The following is a 19,486-nucleotide window of genomic DNA, read 5'->3' on the forward strand; positions in this document are numbered from 1 at the left end:
AGGCTGAAATAAAAGATCTGTAGTTACTGTTGTGCTTGGGTGTATGTCAAAAAAAAGCAGAGGATTAGAGGCATTGGAGTCTGGCTAATGTAGAGGGTCAGAGGAGATTGTAAAAATGCTTATATAATTAACAGAACATGTTTCCTTTGTTCGCAGACACATTAGTTGAAGAATGACCCCTAAGGACCTGTAAAAGGTAACTTATATTTAGCCCATATATTTAATGCCAAGTATTGACGACAATAATGACAGGCAGGATATTTTTTCCAGTGGGTACAATTTTTTTTATTATGATTATTATGGGCCTTTTGAGAGTTGCAAAGGGTACAACGATCAGTTGCAATAAAAAAAAAAAAGGCAAGACGCTGGTTTTGACTGCAAAGAAAGCTCATTTAGACTTTCAGAAAGGACTTTCATTACAAAATTGTGACTCCCCTCAGACTCTTTTTGGGTCACCTCTGTATGACCACAGTTTTGCAATGATCTCACTAAAGTGGCAGGACTTGAATACTTGACCCATTTTCCCCCCAACATGTTTTGCTGAGTCGGTTTATTTTATTATTATTTTTTTAAAAAAACCACCAAATACATTAAATGCTGGTTTTGCCCAGCTGTTTCATAGTTTGATTCAGCAGCAAATTGGCAAATGTCAATGCCGTGACAGTTTCATTTTTTTAAAGTTGCTATTTTGCTGCCAAGAATTTCAGCAGCCGATCCTGAAGGTGGTGGACATTGGGATTACAGGTCCGCAAGTAGGGAGGACCTGGTCATTGGAACTTCACATCTGTCTCGTAAGTTCCATTTTGGGGAGAGGTGTCCATCATAACTTCAAATCGATGCTAAGTCTGTAGAGATTCTCAGCCATCCAGGTCATGGTCCTCCCAAAGGTGCTTTTTTCAGGAGGCAGCTGGACTTGCTTGCATTTTCTTTGAGGAGGACATAGAATAACCTCCAAGTGGCCTCAACGACCCTCTAAAACAGGGGTGTCCAACCTTGGCAACTTTAAGACTTGTGGACTTCAACTCCCAGAATTCCTCAGCCAGCAAAGCTGGCTGAGGAATTCTGGGAGTTGAAGTCCACAAGTCTTAAAGTTGCCAAGGTTGGACACCCCTGCTCTAAAAGGATGCAAATGACCAGCTGTCTGCGAGGAATATAAATCCTTCCATTCCCCACTATCCTGTCAGAGCTGAAGAAGGGTTTCAAAGCCCTCCAAAGTAAAAATCCTCCAAATATGTTGTGGCAGTGAGTTCCATTAATGGAGCCTATTTGAAAAGCCATGTTAGTTAATGGCTCTCAAAGCTTCTCTCTAAATGTGTTTTTAAAGAATTAAAGAAGGTTATTCTTGATGTAGGTATGGATGACTTCCAAGCCTAATTTCCTTTTTTCTTCTCCCATCTTTTGCAGGACATTTTTTTGTTGTGTTTGTCTCATTTTAAAGAGGGTGGGAGGGAGGACGTTTGTTTCAAATGAGAGCACCCTCCACCACACCAAGCTCCACAGCCACTTATGGATTGCCCTTCATCCGAGCAGATCATTCCATAAAACCAGGGAAGAAGAGATCTCGTCCATGGCCCTCATCCATGCTTTATCCCTCTGGAATGGAAGGATGTCCCACGGAGGACCCAAATCGTGTACCACATACTGTAGACCTGAATTGTCTTTTTTCATTTGGTCTATCAACGGATTGGTAACATTGTGCGTAGCTGTTGAGCTTGAGATCTTGCTTTTGGGGTAAATCTTTAGATGTCAATAATAATGATAATAATGATAATGATAATGATAATGATAATGATAATAATAATAATAATAATAATAATAATAATAATAATAATAATAATATCAACACTTGCCTATCTCAGGTCCCTGGGAAGGGTGGATAAAAAGGTCCCTGGGATAGGTGGATAAAAAGGCCAAATCCAGTCTAAACACCCAATGTGCGACAAACCATAATCACAACCCCACCATGGATACCCCCTTGTCGTAATCATCATCATCACCAGAAGTGTCAAACTCAATTTCATTGAGGGCCGCATCAAGGCTGTGGTTGACCTTGGGGTGTGTGGGTGTGGCCTACTGGGTAGGCATGGCCAGCTTGACACCACTCCCTAAACTGCTGGCATATTTCCTCTTCACATCAGGTAGACCGGGCCGAAACCAGGCTGGCCTGATCTTCCCTCTTCACATTGGATAGACCAGGATGGCCCCGCTGGCTGGATCCAACCATATTGCGGGCTGCATCTGCCCCACGGGCCTTGAGTTGAACACCCCTGATCATCACAATACTTTGCTGTTTTGTGGGCTAATTTCTTACCTAATTAAGACCCCATCCCCTGGATTTAAGTGACATTTTCTTTTTTTTTCTTATGCTATTATTATTCCACACAAAGTTGGTGCTGAGCCAAGAATTCTCTTCTGCCTTTTGAGCATTCCATGTGCTTGGAAAGGAAAGGGCATCAGTGTTGATGGCTATCAGAAGGGTGGGATGGAAGGGATGTGCCCAGACCTTACTTAACAGGTAGCCATAAAAGGTGCATGTGAACATTTTTATTTGTATAGTTGTCACTGGTTTGCGGTCTCCCTGAAAGCTAGTTTGAGAGGGAGGGAGGGAGAGGGAGGGGAAAAAAAGATTTCTGAATTTGGTGGTTTTCTTGCAGATATTTCATTACCCAACTAGGCAGGGCTGCGCTTCAAAAATTTTAGCAAGGGGTTCTCTGCCCAGTTGCTGGGTGGATGTGGCCATGGTGGGCATGGCCTAGTCAGCTTCCTGCACCATGGTGGTGGTGGGGGGGTTGCCCTCCCTGGGCTCTGGAGGTTTTCCTCGAGCCTCTGAGAGGGCAAAAATGGCCTCCCCGGGATCCGGAGGTTCTCTGGAAGCTGGAAACAGGCCTGTTTCCGGCCTTCCTGAACTTCTGGGAGGCCCATTTTTCACCGTCTCTGAGCCTCCGTGCGCATCCTGCTCTTACGTGCATGTAGAACGGGCCGCGTGGGGACTCCTGGTAGGAGGAGTGGGGCAGGGCAGGGTGGGTGGCGCCAGCCAGGAGTGAGATTTGGGGGTTCTCTGAACTGTACAGATGTATTCTCCCGAGCCCCTTCCAAGCCCCCAGCGGCCCAGCCCTGCAACTAGGTAACATCATCAAGGCTAGGAGAGAGTGGGGTTTCCTCTTTTTTTTCTATAGCTGTGTCCTGCCCTGTCAATGTAGGGCCAGGGCAAGCCGTTACTAGATTAAAATAAGAGCAAACCCCCACCCTCTCCTAGTTCCTGCTACGTGTTTTGGAGCAAGGAAAGAAAAAGTTTGGAAAACACTGTGTTAGAAGTTGGAAAAAAATCTAGACACAAAGAAGGAATGCAGGTCAGCATCACTGGGATTAATAATTTCTTCTGTCCAATGGCCAATTAGTTTTGGATATGGAAGAGGAACAGCAATTCTGCTGCTGTGGTTTGGACTGCAAAAACCTCTGTGCTTTTGTTACAGATTGATAAATACTCTGCGGCCCTTTTGTATATCTGTGCAGTGTCACCACGCACCTATAATAGGGCTTTCATGCTGCCAACAAAACTCTGCTTGCTTCTTCTTCCACCCTGATGGTCCCACTGCTAGAATTTTTTTTCCTGTTGGCTTCTTACATTGGAGACCATCCTTACAGCTCTCTTAAGATGAACCTGCAAAAATTGGTCTCACTGAGGTTGTGATACGCCTTCACCACTGGAAGCTTGCTGACACAGTTGTTCTTAGGAGGAGGGGTGGTTTTTTGGGGGTCATTTTATGTTGCACATTGTCCATTAGATTCAGGTCAGGCCCCGCTTGGACAGTTTGGAAAAATAGCTTGATTTGTCTTGGCACCTATTGAGAGGTCTTGTGTCTCAGCAATGTCTCCAAATTTGAAAGCCAAACCAATAATTACAGCAACTGGAGCACCACTTGAAAACCTTCAGCCCTGACAAAATCGCCGTCGGTCAATTGCAAAAGGCAGCTTTACTGGGAACAGCTTACATTCTAATGTAACCAACACAGTTTACATCTAATCTTAATCTGCTTCACACAGACAGTACTTAACTACAGCCTAGGAACAAGTGCCAGCCAATCAAACCGTCTGAAATCAGACCATGACTCAGAAATACCCCAACAAACAACATTCAGGCTAATTTGCATCTCATAAGAAGGTATTTAAAGGCCTGTGTTTTGACAGACGAGCACAATTCAAAACTCACTGACGATGTCTCCTCGAATGGTGATGAAACGTTTGCAATCAAATTGCCAAGTTCAGCGCTCAAACCAACAGCCTAACTACCAACCCAAGCTACTAAATATTCAAACAAATTTCAAACAGCTTGCATCCTACGACAATACCTTTAATACAATCAAACATCCACATCTACTTGTCCCAGGTCCTTGGGAAGGACTCGATAAGTGGATAAAAATGCCAAATCCAGTTTGAACATCTGGCTGACTGTGCAGTGAACCATAGTAATAATAACTGGAGGACCACTTGAACACCATCGGCATTGACAGAATCACCATCAGTCAATTGCAAGAGTTACCTTTACTTGGCATAGCTTACTTCCTGTGGTGGTATCTTTAACAACATCTTCTGCTTTGAAAGACCCAACAGATGGATAAAAATGCCAAATCCTGGCTGACAGTGTGATAAGTCACGTGGGATTTCTGAATCTGATCTGATAAACTCTTGATCCAGAAGCTGAAGAAGCTTCTTGGATGAGAAGCGAAATGTCTTCAAAGAAAAACCAGAAAGTCCTGTTGCCTCTTGAAAAAGCACCTTTGGGACAACCATGATCTGGATGACTGAGAATCTCCATAGATATTCTTGACCCATAATACACAAGAGATTTAACTGTGGTGGAAAAGAAGAAAGCGGTAGCTAATTGATGTGGCTGTCTACTAAATACTTCTTTGGTCTTTTTAGTTGCCAACGGAAAGGGAATGGGGAAAGTAATGCATTCCTTAAATGCTTCAGATAATTGCTAGGCAGCCAAAGCTGTTGGCGCACAAGATTATTACTGGAGAGCATGATTGATGACTCTTGGCTATAGATATGTCCCATTGGAGAATATACATCCAGGGGGTGGGGGGAAGACCAGTTCAAGGGGGAAATGAATGATGTGTCTTCGTGCCTGCTGCACCCAGGAAACACCGACATGGTCACTCCTAATAAATCTTTTTTTTTTACTCTGAGAGATGCGGCTAGAGACTTATGATTTGAATGGGGGTGGATTTGTTGGAGCCCTGACAGAAGCAATAATGGGATAGTAGGAGACAAACAATTGGAGAAGATCGCAAAGTAGCAAGATCTAAAAAAAAAAATCAAAGTTGAAAGATTATGGCATAAACTGGTCGTGGTAGTCCCAGTGGCTTTTGGCACACCGGGTGCTATGCCCCAAAATCTTGGACAGCACTTAGAAAATCTGCACATTGCCAAATTTCCATCTGTCAATTACAAAAAGCCACACTGTTTTCATCCACGCATATCCTTGGACCTACACCAATATATTATGACATCCTAGATTCTTGGGAAGAGCTTGATGCATATAAAGGCCAACGTCAATTAAAGAACTGTTGTGTATATAATAATAATTGACACAAATCACCATCAGTCAATTGCAAAAGCCAGCTTTACTTGGAACAGCTTACATCCTGCAAGAATATCTTGAATATCATCAAACCACAATGACTGCCTCTCCCAGGTCCTTCGGTGGGTTTGATAAGTTGACAAGAACTCCAGTCTGGCTGACTGTGTGATCAACCATATTAATAAATTGCAAAAAGCAGCTTTATTTGGAATAGCTCACCTTCTGAGTCCATGCCTTTATTTATTGATCCTTAATTCCTTCCTCATCCTTTATTTCAAAACTGCATTTTCTTAGTTGGATTTCATCAACAGAATCATTTAAAAAAAGTGGGGAGGGGGAAAATGAAGAGCTTGCTCTTCAAGAGAACACAGCTAATAAAAATGATCAGGACAAACAGACCTTCAATCTATCAAACAGATGGCCATGTTTTTCATTCAAGACGAGGGAGGAATAGTTTCATATTATTAAACAGCAACATCTGCGTATCTCAGGTCCTTGGGAAAGCCTGGATAGATGGACAAAAATGCCAAATCCCGTCTCAACATCTGGCTGATTGTGTGACCAGCCATAATAAATAATTTTTATTTATTGAAAGTCTGGCAATTACAAAGTACAAAGCAAGATCTTTAGTCAATAGACGACGCTGCTCAACTTCAGGCTTCAGTCCGTGAAATGAACTTTTTGCAGCTTTTTCCCCCCTCCAAACATCGTTTTTTAAAAAATTTCTCCTTGGCTGCCATCTAAAAAAAGAAGGGAAGGGGCCTGGAATTTTCATCTCTATTTTGGTGAAATTTTGGGGTGGATTTTTTTGTGTGTGTGTGAAATGGGCATGAAATAAAAAGGGTTCAACCCCCTCTCCCCCCCCCCCAGGAAATGGAGAGCATCTATTTTTACTTAGTTAAAAAATTTTTTAATGCAACTTTTTTTTAAAAAAAGTCTCACATTTATGACTGTCGCCACCTCACTGTAGTCACACGATCAAAATTCAGGCACGTGGCAACCACCATGTATTGATAGTACTCAAAGAACAGCTCATTTAGTGACCCAAGTTACAAGGGCGCAGGAAAAAGGGACATAGGACCATTTTTCACACATACAACCATTGCAGCATTCCCCAGGGTCATGTGATCAAAGTTTGGACGCTTGGCAACTGACTCATATTTATGACCACTGTAGTGTCCCTGGGGTCATGTGATCCCCTTTGGCCACCTTCTGACCAGCAAAGTCACCGCAACTACAAAGTAGCTAAGTGCAGCGATTTGCTTAAAAACAGCGACAAGACAGGTCGTAAGAAAGGGGGCAAAATTCACTTAACAACTGTCTTGCTTAGCAACAGAAATTGTGGTTGTAACTTGAGGATTACCTGTTATGTGGCTTTCGATTTTAGAAAACCTAACATTTTCTACAATGTTAAGGATTGCCTCAGGTTGTAAGCATCCAATGACCGGCCACAAGGTCCACCCCGCCCCCTTGTGGACAAACTGGGTTCCACCAAGATGAGGATAGTTAGCCAGTGTGGCAGCGTAACTTCTGGAGCCCACATTAAACCGAATTCAGGAGGTTGAAAACATTATAGTCTCTCCCCTCCCCTCCCGAGTTTGGCATGGAAGAGAATAACAGAATAACAAGGATCAGAAGGGACCGTGGAGGTCCTCCAGTCCAGCCCCCTGCTCCAGCAGGAAACCCCACACCATTTCAGACAAACGGCTCTCCAATCTCTCCTCAGTGTTGGAGCACCCACAACCCCTGGAGCACTGGTGGGATTCAAAAAGTTTTACTACCCATTCCTGCGGGCATGGCTTGGTGGGCGTGGTGTTGCTTGGTGGGCATGCCAGGGGAAAGATACTACAAAATCCCCATTCCCTCCCCACCCCGCTAACCTGCTTTCCAGCTCCGTTCTCCTGTGCAGGGCAACAAAAGAAGACCCAGCCAATCAGCAGGAGGCAGAGAATAGATGGGGGTGGGGACAGTCAGAGGTGGTACTTGCCGGTTCTCCAAACATTTCCGCTATTGGTTCTCCAGAACTGGTCAGAATCTGCCCCAAAGGTGGGGAGGGAGGGGAGAGATGAGAAAATGGAGGCATCAGACTAGAAAGCAAGAGAATCCAAATTTAAGCCCTGCCTTAGCCATGAAAAGCTGCTGGATGACCTCGGCCCAGTCATTTTCTCTCAGCCCAACTCACTACACAGAGTTATTGTGGAGAAAATTGGAGGAGGAAGATGTGTTGGATATGTTTTCTGCCTTGATTTATTTGTGAAAATAATGAAGGTGGGGTATAAATGACTGATGAGTGAGTAAGTGAGTGAATGAATGAAATAACATTGCATCTAGTGTTGTAGAGTTGTGTGTCCTTCTGTATTTTTGAAATAATAATAAAAAGTGGGTCAAATTTGAGCTTTCGCTAGCTTCCCCCCCAGGGAGTGATTCCTGCCATTTGAGGTATCAGCTCCATCCTAATTTTTAAAGGGATGCTTTTCCCTGAACACAGATAATCAGAGTTAGAAGGGACCTTATAGGTCATCTAGTCCAACCCCCCACCCAAGTGGGAGACCCTACACCATTTCTGACAAATGGCAGTCCACTCTCTTCTTGAAAGTCTCAAGTGAGACTTTAGTCCCATTGCACAGCTTCGCTCCTAATCAAGCACCAGAAACTCATAAAAAAAATGTTCGGTGTGGTGGGATGGTAGAAGTCACACACACAGACATGTACTCCTGCACAATCCTACACACCACCTACACTGGTTTTCAAAGGTACACTACTTCTGAATCTGGAGGCTCTACAGCAGCACATTTTAACATTGGCAACTTTAAAATGGGTGGACATCCACTCCCAGAATTCCCTGGCTGCAGAATTCTGGGAGTTGAAATCCATACATCTTAAACTGCCAAGGCTGAAATGCTTGGATATGTGATATAATTTATGGAAAAAAAATCTCTCACTTTCAGAGACATACAGAGAATTTTGCACTGATTGGTTTTAAAGGAATGATTCTGCATTGAATTGTTTAACGTCCGAGGGGCAAACTATTTTACAAAAAGGCAAGGACCTCAGCCATTGCACTCTTCAAAACAATTTTCAGACCATAACAGAATGTTATTTTTGTTGAACAGAAAGAAAAACATAAAGCATGCATTGATACCTTTTATTAATTTTTTTCTTTGGCTTTCAGAAATGTAGCATGGTACTGCAACAAATTACAAAAAATGCTAATTTTGGGGGAGAGTACCAAAATATATCTTACTCCTCCGTTTTGATATAGCAGGGGGTGGGGGGGAATTCCCATTATTGTGTTCCTAAAGTTCAGTGAGATTGTGAAGACTAGGATTTTGTAAAAATTTAGGAAGAAACGAAGTATTTTTCTTTGTGTTAAGAAGCAATGCTTCATAGCAGGTTGCTGATGTATGCTGTACATAATGTATATTTAATTTATTGCTATGGTAGCCTCTTGTATTTGTCATTGTATAAAAAAAATTCTACAGAAGGGTAAAAATGTATATTTTGTTGCTTAAACGTGTCTTTGCAAAATTCATAATTAAAAAAAATATTTTGTGTCAAAGCTGTCTCTTGGCTTGTTTGCCCCTCCTCACTCCAGGAGCCTTGTTGGATGGACAATTCCTTTCTTTACTGTGGCATGAAGTTCCACGGGCCACTGAGCCAGGCTTCATTTAAAAAACAGTAGTTTCAGGATTCCAACCGTAACCCTCAAAAAGATAATATTACTGCCTTACCTTCAAGACACGACAAAAGGAAGAGCTTTGTATGCGAACTTTGACACCTCTGCATTCATTTTGTAGGGTGGTGGTCAAAGACACAGAGGAAGGGTCTTCAAACTTGACCGCTTTAAGATTTGTGGACTTCAACTCCCAGAATTCCTGAGCTAACATGACTTGTGGAGTTGAAGTCCACAAGTCTTACAGCTGTCAAGTTTGAAGACCATTGACAAAGAGTCATAGGGCTGGAAGGGACCTTGGAGGTCTTCTAGTCTAGCCCCCTGCTCAGTTTGGCATATTTAGTTTAATACAGTGGTGGGATTCAAAAAAAATTTCTACCGGTTCTGTGGGCGTGGCTTGGTGGGCATTGCAGGGGAAGGATACTGCAAAATCCCCATTCCCTCCCCACCCCACTAACCTGCTTTCCACCTCTGTTTTCCTGTTCAGGGCAACCAACAAAGACCCAGCCGATCAGCTGGGATTCGGGAGGCAGAGAATAGATGGGGGCGGGGCCAGTCAGAGGTGGTATTTGCCGGTTCTCCAAACTACTCAAAATTTCCGCTACCGGTTCTCCAGAACTGCCAGAACCTGCTGAATACCCCCTCTGGTTTAATAGCCAACTCTTTCCAAACAAATGAATGAATAGCAGGTTTAATCAGAAGTCGGTCCTGGCTGTGGTCGAATCACTTCACTCCCACATAAGTAGATACAGGTTTCATCTCTCAAGTACAGCTAGTCCTCAACTTATGACTGGTCACTTAGCCAACATTCAAAGTTATTACAGATACCTCCCCCGAGGCTACTTATGACCCAGATTCAAAGTTCTGACAGCTGCGCCCCCCTCCTTTGCAGTCACATGGTCTTATTTTTGGGTGCTTGGTAACTGACTCACACTTATGGTTATACATGTAGAGGCCTGTGATGATGTGACTTCAATTTATGACATAAATGGAATAATAATAAATGGAATCTGTCACTTATGAACAGTTTCCAGATTAAAAAACCCTCCCCTTGTAGACAATGGATTCCCTTGTTGACCATAGTATTCACTGAATGACTGCAGTGATTCACTTAATGACCGCCACAAAGAAAGTTGTAAAATTGGGCATGGTCATAGGGTGACCAGGCATGTTCTACGACCATAATACAGGTTCAATTGGTTGAGGTTCCTTCCTTGGTTCCTTCCTCCTTGTCTCTATTGGCCAGGATCATACCTCCAGTTTAGCTTCCTATTAAGGCAGCAGTGGGATCCTGCCTGTTCCACTACTGGTTCAGTGATCCAAGAACTGGACATGGCTAAGTCTAGTGAAGAGAAGGACCAGGGGAGACAGGATAGCAGTCTTCCAATATTTGAGGGGCTGCCACAGGGAGGAAGGGGTCAAGCTATTTTCCAAGGCACCCAAAGGCCAGACAAGGAATAATGGATGGAAACTGAACAAGGAGAGATTCAACCTGGAAATAAGGAGAAACTTTCTGACAGTGAGAACAATCAACCCATGGAACAGCTTGCTTTCGGAAGTTGTGGGAGTGTCATCACTTGAAACTTTCAAGAAGAGATTGGAGTCCCATCTGTTAGAAATGGTGTAGGGCAGTGATGGCTAACCTATGACACGCGTGTCACTTGTGACACGCCGAGGCACTTTGACTGACACGCCTGTTGGTGTGGGGAAAACCTGCACATTTAGAGGCTGCCTGTGCTCTGCTCCAATCCCTGCTCCCTGCTTGTTGCGTGGAGGCATGGTGTCACCGCTGCCGCAAGATCTTTGCAGCAGAGAACCAGTTTTAACCGCCATAAACTGAGGTTTGTCAGTTTCATTACCTCAGGAACGCTACAGGAGGAAAGGAGATCACCCCAGCCCAGTCCGTCATAAACCAAATTATTGATATTTCTTGAAGTGACACACGACCCGAAGAAGGCTACACTTTTTCCCGATTTTCGACACACCAAGCTGAAAAGGTTAGCCATCACTGGTGTAGGGTCTCCTGCTTGTGTGTGGGGTTTGGACTAGATGACCTACAAAGGTCCTTCCAACTTTGATTATCTGTTATTTGCTATCCCCGCACCAGCTGAGGCCTGCAAAGCCAATCACTTGAGAGGATAAAGAAGAGAAAAGCACTGAGGCAAGTGGGAGGGCCGATCCTGTGCTTTTCTGTTCTTTCTCCACTCAGCTAGTCTGAACCGGTAGCATACCACCACTGTTAATTAAGGTGTATTTTTCATCCACAGTCCATGACATCTGATGTCATCCAAAATGTTTGTAGACATGCCTAAAAAAAAAAAAAATAAAAACTGAAATAATAGATACATTTGGGCCCATGAAAATACATGCACCAATGGTAAATAGCAGGGGTATCCATTAGGGAGGTTAAAAGCCATGCCGGTGATCTCAAAGAGTGAGGCATGAATTGCATGATTATGGCTGCCATCTTGACTCTTTTGACCTTTCTTGCTGATACACGAGACAGTCATGGATACCCCGGTTACTACTTGCTCCTTCCTTGACTTGAACGTTGATTTTTTTAAAAAACTACTTCAATTTGAAAACAACCCCTCCTTTTTACATTATATACCCTGAGTTTTTATTCCAGATGCTCTTATCCAATCAAACGGATTAGAGCTGGAGGGTCCTTGGAGGTCTTCCAGTCCAACCCCTTACACAAACAGGGTACCCTGTGTTAGGGATAACATTGTTTACCCTAACTGGTTTGGGTAAAAATAATAAATATGGTATCATGGTTTGTTAGTTAAAGTGTGTGTAACTTTAACAGCAAGAATATAATTAAGGGTGTGGTTGTAAAAGCACTATATAAGAAGCGAGGCAATTCCAGCTCGCTCTCTCTGGCTTACTGATCCCTAATTACTGGATGGATTGATGACTGCGTTCTTGCTGAAGCGGGAGAGAAAAAGTGTTGATTTTTCTCAACGGAGAGAAGATAAAGATTGGACTGATTTATTGTAAGTGTACTGACATTGGCTATTCAACATGGACTTTGCAAATAGAGTATCCCCGACAAGACTTGACTGAAATTGATATATGACTAATGGACCGTTAATTTGACTATGCTATAATTCTTAAATGGAATAAACTATATTTTTGATAGCACAAGCATATCTGTATTTTTACTGCGTGTTAACTAGAAAACTTATCTCACACATTTACCTGTCTTCCTATCTGACTTCGCTGCACGTTCTGTTTAGTTTGTTTTCCTTAACACCCGTTGGGGAATCCAGGCTTAACACCCTGTGCCAGTTCAGACAAGTGGCTGTCCAGTCTTTTCTTAAAAACCTCCAGTGATGGAGGACCTACAACTTCTGAAGGCAACTTGTTCGATTGGTTAAGTGTCCTCATTGTTAGGAAGTTTTCATGTGGCTGTTGATAAAAATAAGATTGCCAGCATGATTGCCAATGTCCGATGACGGATATGGCAGAAGAAGAAGTTAGGAAGTTTCTCCTCCATTTCAGGTTGCTTCTCTCCTTGATTAGTTTCCATCCATTGTTTCTTGTCCTGCCTTCTGGTGCTTTGGAAAATGACTGTTAACCCCCTCTTCCTTGTGGCAGCCCCTCAAATATTGGAATACTGCTATCATGTCCCCGCCCCCAAGTCTTTCTTTTCTCTAGACTAGCCAAACCCCAAACCTGTAATTGTTCTTCATGAGAGCCTCGTTGGTGCAGTGGTTAGAGTGCAGTACTGCAGGCTACTTCTCCTGACTGCCAGCTGCCTGCAATTTGGCAGTTCAAATCCCACCAAGCTCAAGGTTGACTCAGCTTTCCATCCTTCCGAGATGGGTAAAATGAGGATGCAAATTGTTGGGGGAAATATGCTGACTCTGTAAACCACTTAGAGAGGGCTGTACAGCACTGTAAAGTGGTATATACGTCTAAGTGCTACTGCTAAATGCTATTGCTATATGTTTTAGATTCTAGGCCTTTAATCATCTGAGTTGCTCTTCTCTGCACTTTTTCCAAAGTCTCAACATCTTTCTTGTAATGTGCTGACCAAAACTGGACCCATTTAGAAAAGGGAAGGGAGGGAGGGAGGGAGGGAAGGAAGGAAGGAAGGAAGGAAGGAAGGAAGGAAGAAATAACAAACGCTCATAGTTAGAGCTTTACCTGTCTTCAAGAGAACAGGGTAAAGGGCTGAACACAACCTTGTAAGACATTTTGCAAATATGCTGACCACACACTCTCAAAATAGCAAAGGACCCATTAATTCGACACACAATGATTTGACATGCCCTTTCCCAAGAACCGCTCTTCCAACTGTCTTCCCTACTTTGCGGTTTTTAACACGCCGTCCTTCCAAACGCACACAGGTTCATACAGAACATCCCACTGTGGAAAGCAAAAACAGGAAGGCGAATTGAGTCCCACCTCGGTGTTAGTCACCTGCCTGTGAATTACTGATTGTAACTTTTCCCCTGCAGTGAAAAATGGCAAGAGCTGTGCAAGACGTTTCCAATTTGAAACGTCCCGATTTGAATGATGAGGTAGAAGAAAAGGCTGCCTGAAGCCATTTAAAAGGATTTCAGACTTCCAAAATAATCGAGATGATCTATTTTGGACTCAAACTGGGACTGAAAAGCGGAAGTGGTTTGTATTCAAAACATACTGCACACGCCTTAAAAGTGGTATAGCATACTTTAGACTCTATAGAGCCCTTGATGTTCTTTGAACTGGAATGTTTGCTTGCAGATGTTTGACTACCCAATTAGGTATCATCATCAGTGTGAATGAATGTGGGGTTTGCTCTTGGTTTACATACAGTAACTTACTCTGCAAGTGATGGTAATGGTGTTTTTCTTTTTCTTTTCTCCCCTTGGTAGCTCCTTGATTAGATTATTGTTTTCTGCTTCATTGTTTGCCTGGTGTTAATCCCTGCTTATCTGGATGTTTATTGCTGGAGAGGATGTGTTTCTGATCTTTTTTTAATTTCCTTTTGTTTATTGTCTCTTTTGAATGGTATGTAAATGTGATTTATTTACATGTATCTATTGAAACAAACCATATTTGTTTCCTTCAGCCTTCTTATCCTCTCATTTGAGTGGTGTGTAAATATGGGCTTATGTCTATGTGCCTATATAAGAGATATGTAGAAATAAGTTATATTTGTTTTCTTCTTAGTTTTTTTTTTATTTTGTGTAACATTATGTAAATATGGTTTATTTCTGTCTCTATTGAACAGACACAGGAATAAATCATGTTGGCTTCCTTCTTAGCTTTTTTGACTCTTTTGAATGGTGTGTAACAAGGTTTATTTCTATGTGTCTATTCAATGGACCATAACATATTCTCGCTAGCAGGTATCACTCAGATAAGCAGGGATTAACACCAGGCAACAATCAAGAAGAAAACAATTCTCAAAAGTACCACAAAACATCACCTCCAACCCAACATAGGGAGCAAACTCCACTTATTTTGTCCCAAAGGTCCTTTAATTTTAAAGGCAATTATTTTAAAGGTGTCTATGTAGGTTCTTATTCATCCAGGTCATGGTTGTCCCAAAGATGCTTTTATTGCTTTTAAGGCAACTGGGTTTTCTGTTTTTTCAAGATTTCTTTAAGAAGTTCTGAAGCTTTCTTGGATAAGAAGCAAAATGTCTTGAAGAAAATTCAGAAAGTCCCTCCCCCACTTCTGGGGGAAGGTTACTGCAAAATCCCATTCCCTCCCCACCCCACTAACCTGCTTTCCAGCACTGTTCTCCTGTGCAGGGCAACCAAAGAAGACCCAGCCAATCAGCTGGGACTCGGGAGGCAGAGAATAGATGGGGGCGGGGCCCGTCAGAGGTGGTATTTGCCGGTTCTCTGAACTACCAGTTCTCCAAAACTGGTCAGAACCTGCTGAATACCACCTCTGGTCCAGTTGCCTTTAAAATAAAAGCATCTTTGGGACAACCATGACCTGGATGAATAAGAACCTCCATAGACACCCACACTTACTTGCATGGATGGAATAACCTAGTAAGGTCATGAAATGTCTGCAAGAAAACAAACTCGGAGAGCACCATGGATTGCACAGTTCAATGCTGAGCTGCAGACACCCATCTTCTATTGGAACGTATTCTAAAGACTATTGTATCTTGGAAGTTAGTCAATCACCTTATTTTCGATCTGCATCAGCCGTCTATCTCATCTAAGTGACTTTGGATAACTCACAACATTCACAGAAGAATTCATTCTCCATCCTGTTACAGGTTGGAACCCCCCCCCCCCAAAAAAAAGATAAAGGTCACTTTTTCTAGTATTATCCAATTCCATGTCCTAAAAACAAAACAGCTCAGGACCAAATACAAGTAGTCCCTGACTTATGACCACAACTGAACCTAAAATTCATGCTGTTAAGCAAGACTGAGTTTGGCCCCATTTTATGACCTTTCTTGCCAGAGTTAAGTGAATCTCTGCAGTTGTTAAGTCAGTCACAGGATTGTTAAGAAAATCTGACTTCCGATGGACTTAGCTTATTAGAAGACAGCAAAAGGGGATCACGTGACCCCAGTGTCAACTCGCGAAGCATCCCTGACCTGCTCTCGAGTTGCCATAGGCAAGGGGGATGGGGAAGCTGCATCAAGGAGCTTGCATCTCAGTCAAAACAAAGCACATTCCAACCGACATGTCAAGGTCACCTCTACGGAAACCCACAGTGGCCAGGGAGAGTGACTTCTATAACTGGCGAAATTGCTTCGTTGGGGAATGTGTCTGATGACACATCTTGGGGGGAGGGGGAAACAGGGTCAGAGGCAAAGCAGGAATTAACTGAGGTTAGAGTTGGCTCCACTTGACCTGTGCTGACATGAAGCTCCTAATAAATAACTGATTTTGATGCTTGGCTTGAGGCTCATGATTTAATTAGGGCATCGGTCGGAACCCTGACACCTGGGATGGGGATGCTGTAATGGTGTGAAAAATAACAATAGCAATAGCACTTAATACTTACATATACCACTTTACAGTAATTTACAGAGTCAGCCTATTGCACCCAACAATTTGGGTCCTTATTTTAACCCACCTCGGAAGGATGGAAGGCTGAGTCAACCCTGAGCCTGGTGAGATTTGAACTGACAAATTGCAGTCAGTTGGCAGTCAGCAGAAGTAGCCGGCAGTACTGCATTTTAACCACTGCGCCACCATGGCTCATAACTCACCTTTTTCAGTGCATTGCAACTTCATATGTCACTAAACGAATGGTTGCAAGTCGAGGGCATTCACTTTGCTGTGGGTCATCCTCTTCTTATCTTCCACCTTTCTCAGCATCAGAGGTTTCTCCAGAGAGCTGAGGTTTTGCAGGATGAGGCCATTTTTACAGCTAATTCGGTACCATTTGCACAGCTAATGGAGCTTTATGCAAGTTTTAGAGAACAGCCGACAATGCCAATTTTTACAGTAAGACTGCCCTCTGGTGTTCCTCACATTAATTGCCAAAAGCTTTTGCGATCCAAAACAAAATCTTTATTGTAGGTCATGGGTCAGAAAATGCAATAATAAATAATTACAACTCTAATGAGCAATAAAAGTTTTTTAAATGGATTTATTAAATTTATAGGCTGCCCATCTCGCTATGCAAGGCAACTCTGGGTGGCAATAAAATTGCAAATAAAGATGACATAAAATACCTAAAATATACAAGTTGCAATAAGATTACAGAAACTTCAATCAGAAAAGAGTTGGAAGGGATCTTGGAGGTCTTCTAGTCCAACCCCCCTGCTCAAGCAGGAGACCCTATACCATTTCAGACAAGTGACTGTCCAGTCTCTTCTTAAACACCTTGAATGATGAAGTGCCCACGATTTCTGGTGGCAAGCTGTTCCACTGGTTAATTGTCCCCATTGTTGGGAAGCTTCTCCTTAATTCCAGGTTGCTTCTTTCCTTGATTAGTTTCCATCCATTGTTTCTTGTCCTGCCTTCTGGTGCTTTGGAAAATAAGTTGACCCGCTCCTGTTTGTGACAGCCTCTCAAATTAGCAGAGGGATACAATCAAGATCAAGAGAGGTACTAATACCACTCTATAAAGCCTTAGTAAGTCCACACCTAGAATACTGCGTCCAGTTTTGGTCACACTATAAAACAGTTGTTGAGACTCTAGAAAGAGTGCACAGAAGACCAACCAGGATGATTAGGGGACTGAAGGCTAAAACATACTATGAACGGTTACAGGAACTGGGCCTGGCTAGTCTAGTGAAGAGAAGGACCAGGGGAGACAAGATAGCAGCCTTCCAATATTTGAGGGGCTGCCACAGAGAGGAAGGGGTCAAGCTAGTTTCCAAAGCACCCAAAGGCCAGACAAGGAATAATGGATGGAAACTGAACAAGGAGAGATTCAACCTGGAAATAAGGAAAAACTTTCTGACAGTGAGAACAATCAACCAATGGAACAGCTTGCCATCAGAGGTTGTGGGAGCTTCATCATTGGAGGCTTTCAAGAAGAAATTGGACTGCCATTTGTCAGAAATGATTGTAGGGTCTGCTTGGGCAGGGGGTTGGACTAGATGACCTACATGGTCCCTTCTGTTAATCTGTATCTGTATGTAAAATACAGGAGGTAAAATACATTATTGTAACAACTGTAATACAAATAGCAGTGGCAATTGCAAATCATAAGGAAGACAGATACAACAAATAACACCACAAATTGAAGCAACGTGAAAAGGTATTTCAGGATCCTGGACAGATAAAAGCAGTGACAGGTAAATATTGTGCCTTCTACTAGGGAAATTGTGTGGTTTTTTAAAACGGGATAAATATACAGATTCCTTCATTCCTTATAGAGGCAGCAACAAAGGGGCACATGGCTTGGGGACTTCACATAAACTCTGCTGAAAAGGAATGTTGTAAAACTACTTCCACAGAACTGCAGAAGGTAGAACATCTAGTCAAAGTTCAACCAAATTTCAGAATTAGAATTGAAGAGAGAGAAGATGTGGGCACATGCTCATTGGAGAAGAATCCATTAACTGTAGAGTCAGATACCAGGCTTAAATTGGCTTGAAAATCAATACCCCAGATAGGGATAAGTTGTTTTAAGATGAATCCTGGCATTTGGTAAGACTGGAGTTCGTGATTAGTTTTTGTTTGCCAAGTTGATTTAAAACACGCTCTGAAAATCCATGGAGCCAGACCCACGGGAGGAAAAAAAAATCCATTTCAACCAGAAAGTAAAGAGACACAGCCGGGCTTGTTTCCACAAACCCAACTTACTCTCTAACTGTAAAACAGCATTCTTGATGCATCTTGAAACTGCGAGTATTGCTCTTATAAACTTCGGCTGGAAAACCACTGGGAATTGTAAAAATGCAAATTCGAACATTATAAAGGACGTGAGAGATGACCTTAGCAAGCAAAATTTTGCAAGCTGCAGGAAGAAAATGTGCCTCCTTTGAATAGAAAAATCTTAAGACAGCTGTGGGGCCTGCTTGCCCGATTAAAAAATATGTGCACTTCAAGATAAGGAAACCTGGAACTCACTTCAAGGTATTTTTAAGTACTTACTTGCTCTATTGGGATCTGTTTAATCTGCCATTTATGTGACCTACTGGCTTGTTGTGCAAACACTAGTCCCTTAGGGTTTATTTTTTTAAAATAGCTTATTACAAGTTGTTCTTTTAGGCAAAAGGAAACCAATGTTCGCAATGTCCTTCACCACATTGTCTGCCTACAGCAAGGCTGGGTTTGCTGCCATTAAGCCATAATAGGAATTGCCCAAAGCCCCTTCATTACATCACCCAGTAAGATTCAACCAAGCTTGGGACTCAAGACAACCTACAAAGTTACCCCTGCATGGCCCCATATGGGAGTCTGACAACCAATCAGGATACATTTCTTGCCACACGGAACAGGAAGCAAGTTCAAAGCCCAAGAGAGGGTATAAATCTCTCTCTCTCTCTCTCTGTCTCTCTCTGTGTGTGTGTGTGTGTGTGTGTGTGTATCTCTGTGTCTCTGTCTCTGTCTCTGTCTCTGTCTCTGTCTCTCTCTCTCTCTCTCATCCATGCACTCGATTTTGCCCAGGACCTCAAAACTACGTGGTCCTGTCCTCCATTAAACCATCTTTCCAAATAGCCTCCATGTTTCCAGTGTCTTTCTCCACTTGGAACTGAACCCAGATGGACGGTTCTTGCAACAACAAGGGGAGGGTTGCCTGTATTATATCTCCCTCTGGATACACTCCTACACACTCAAGGCACTAATCTACCCGAG

At 42.8% G+C, this 19,486-nt stretch overlaps 1 protein-coding gene across 5 annotated transcripts in view; it reads left to right on the top strand.

Annotated features, from left to right (window-relative positions):
• RAP1GAP2 (RAP1 GTPase activating protein 2) overlaps positions 1-197 on the top strand; it is a 305,221-nt gene extending 305,024 nt beyond the window's left edge. For all 5 annotated transcript variants that reach the window (XM_087957354.1, XM_087957344.1, XM_087957358.1 and 2 more), the window contains one exon: positions 157-197. In XM_087957354.1, the coding sequence (XP_087813480.1) occupies positions 157-165 (9 nt within the window). In that variant the 3' untranslated portion in view covers positions 166-197. The remainder of the gene's footprint in view (positions 1-156) is intronic.
• Positions 198-19,486: the final 19,289 nt, after the last annotated feature.

Source organism: Notechis scutatus, chromosome 1, assembly GCF_049901735.1.
Source record: "Notechis scutatus isolate UNSWTSFEM ecotype Mainland chromosome 1, rNotScu1.2, whole genome shotgun sequence".
Classification (NCBI taxonomy): domain Eukaryota; kingdom Metazoa; phylum Chordata; class Lepidosauria; order Squamata; family Elapidae; genus Notechis; species Notechis scutatus.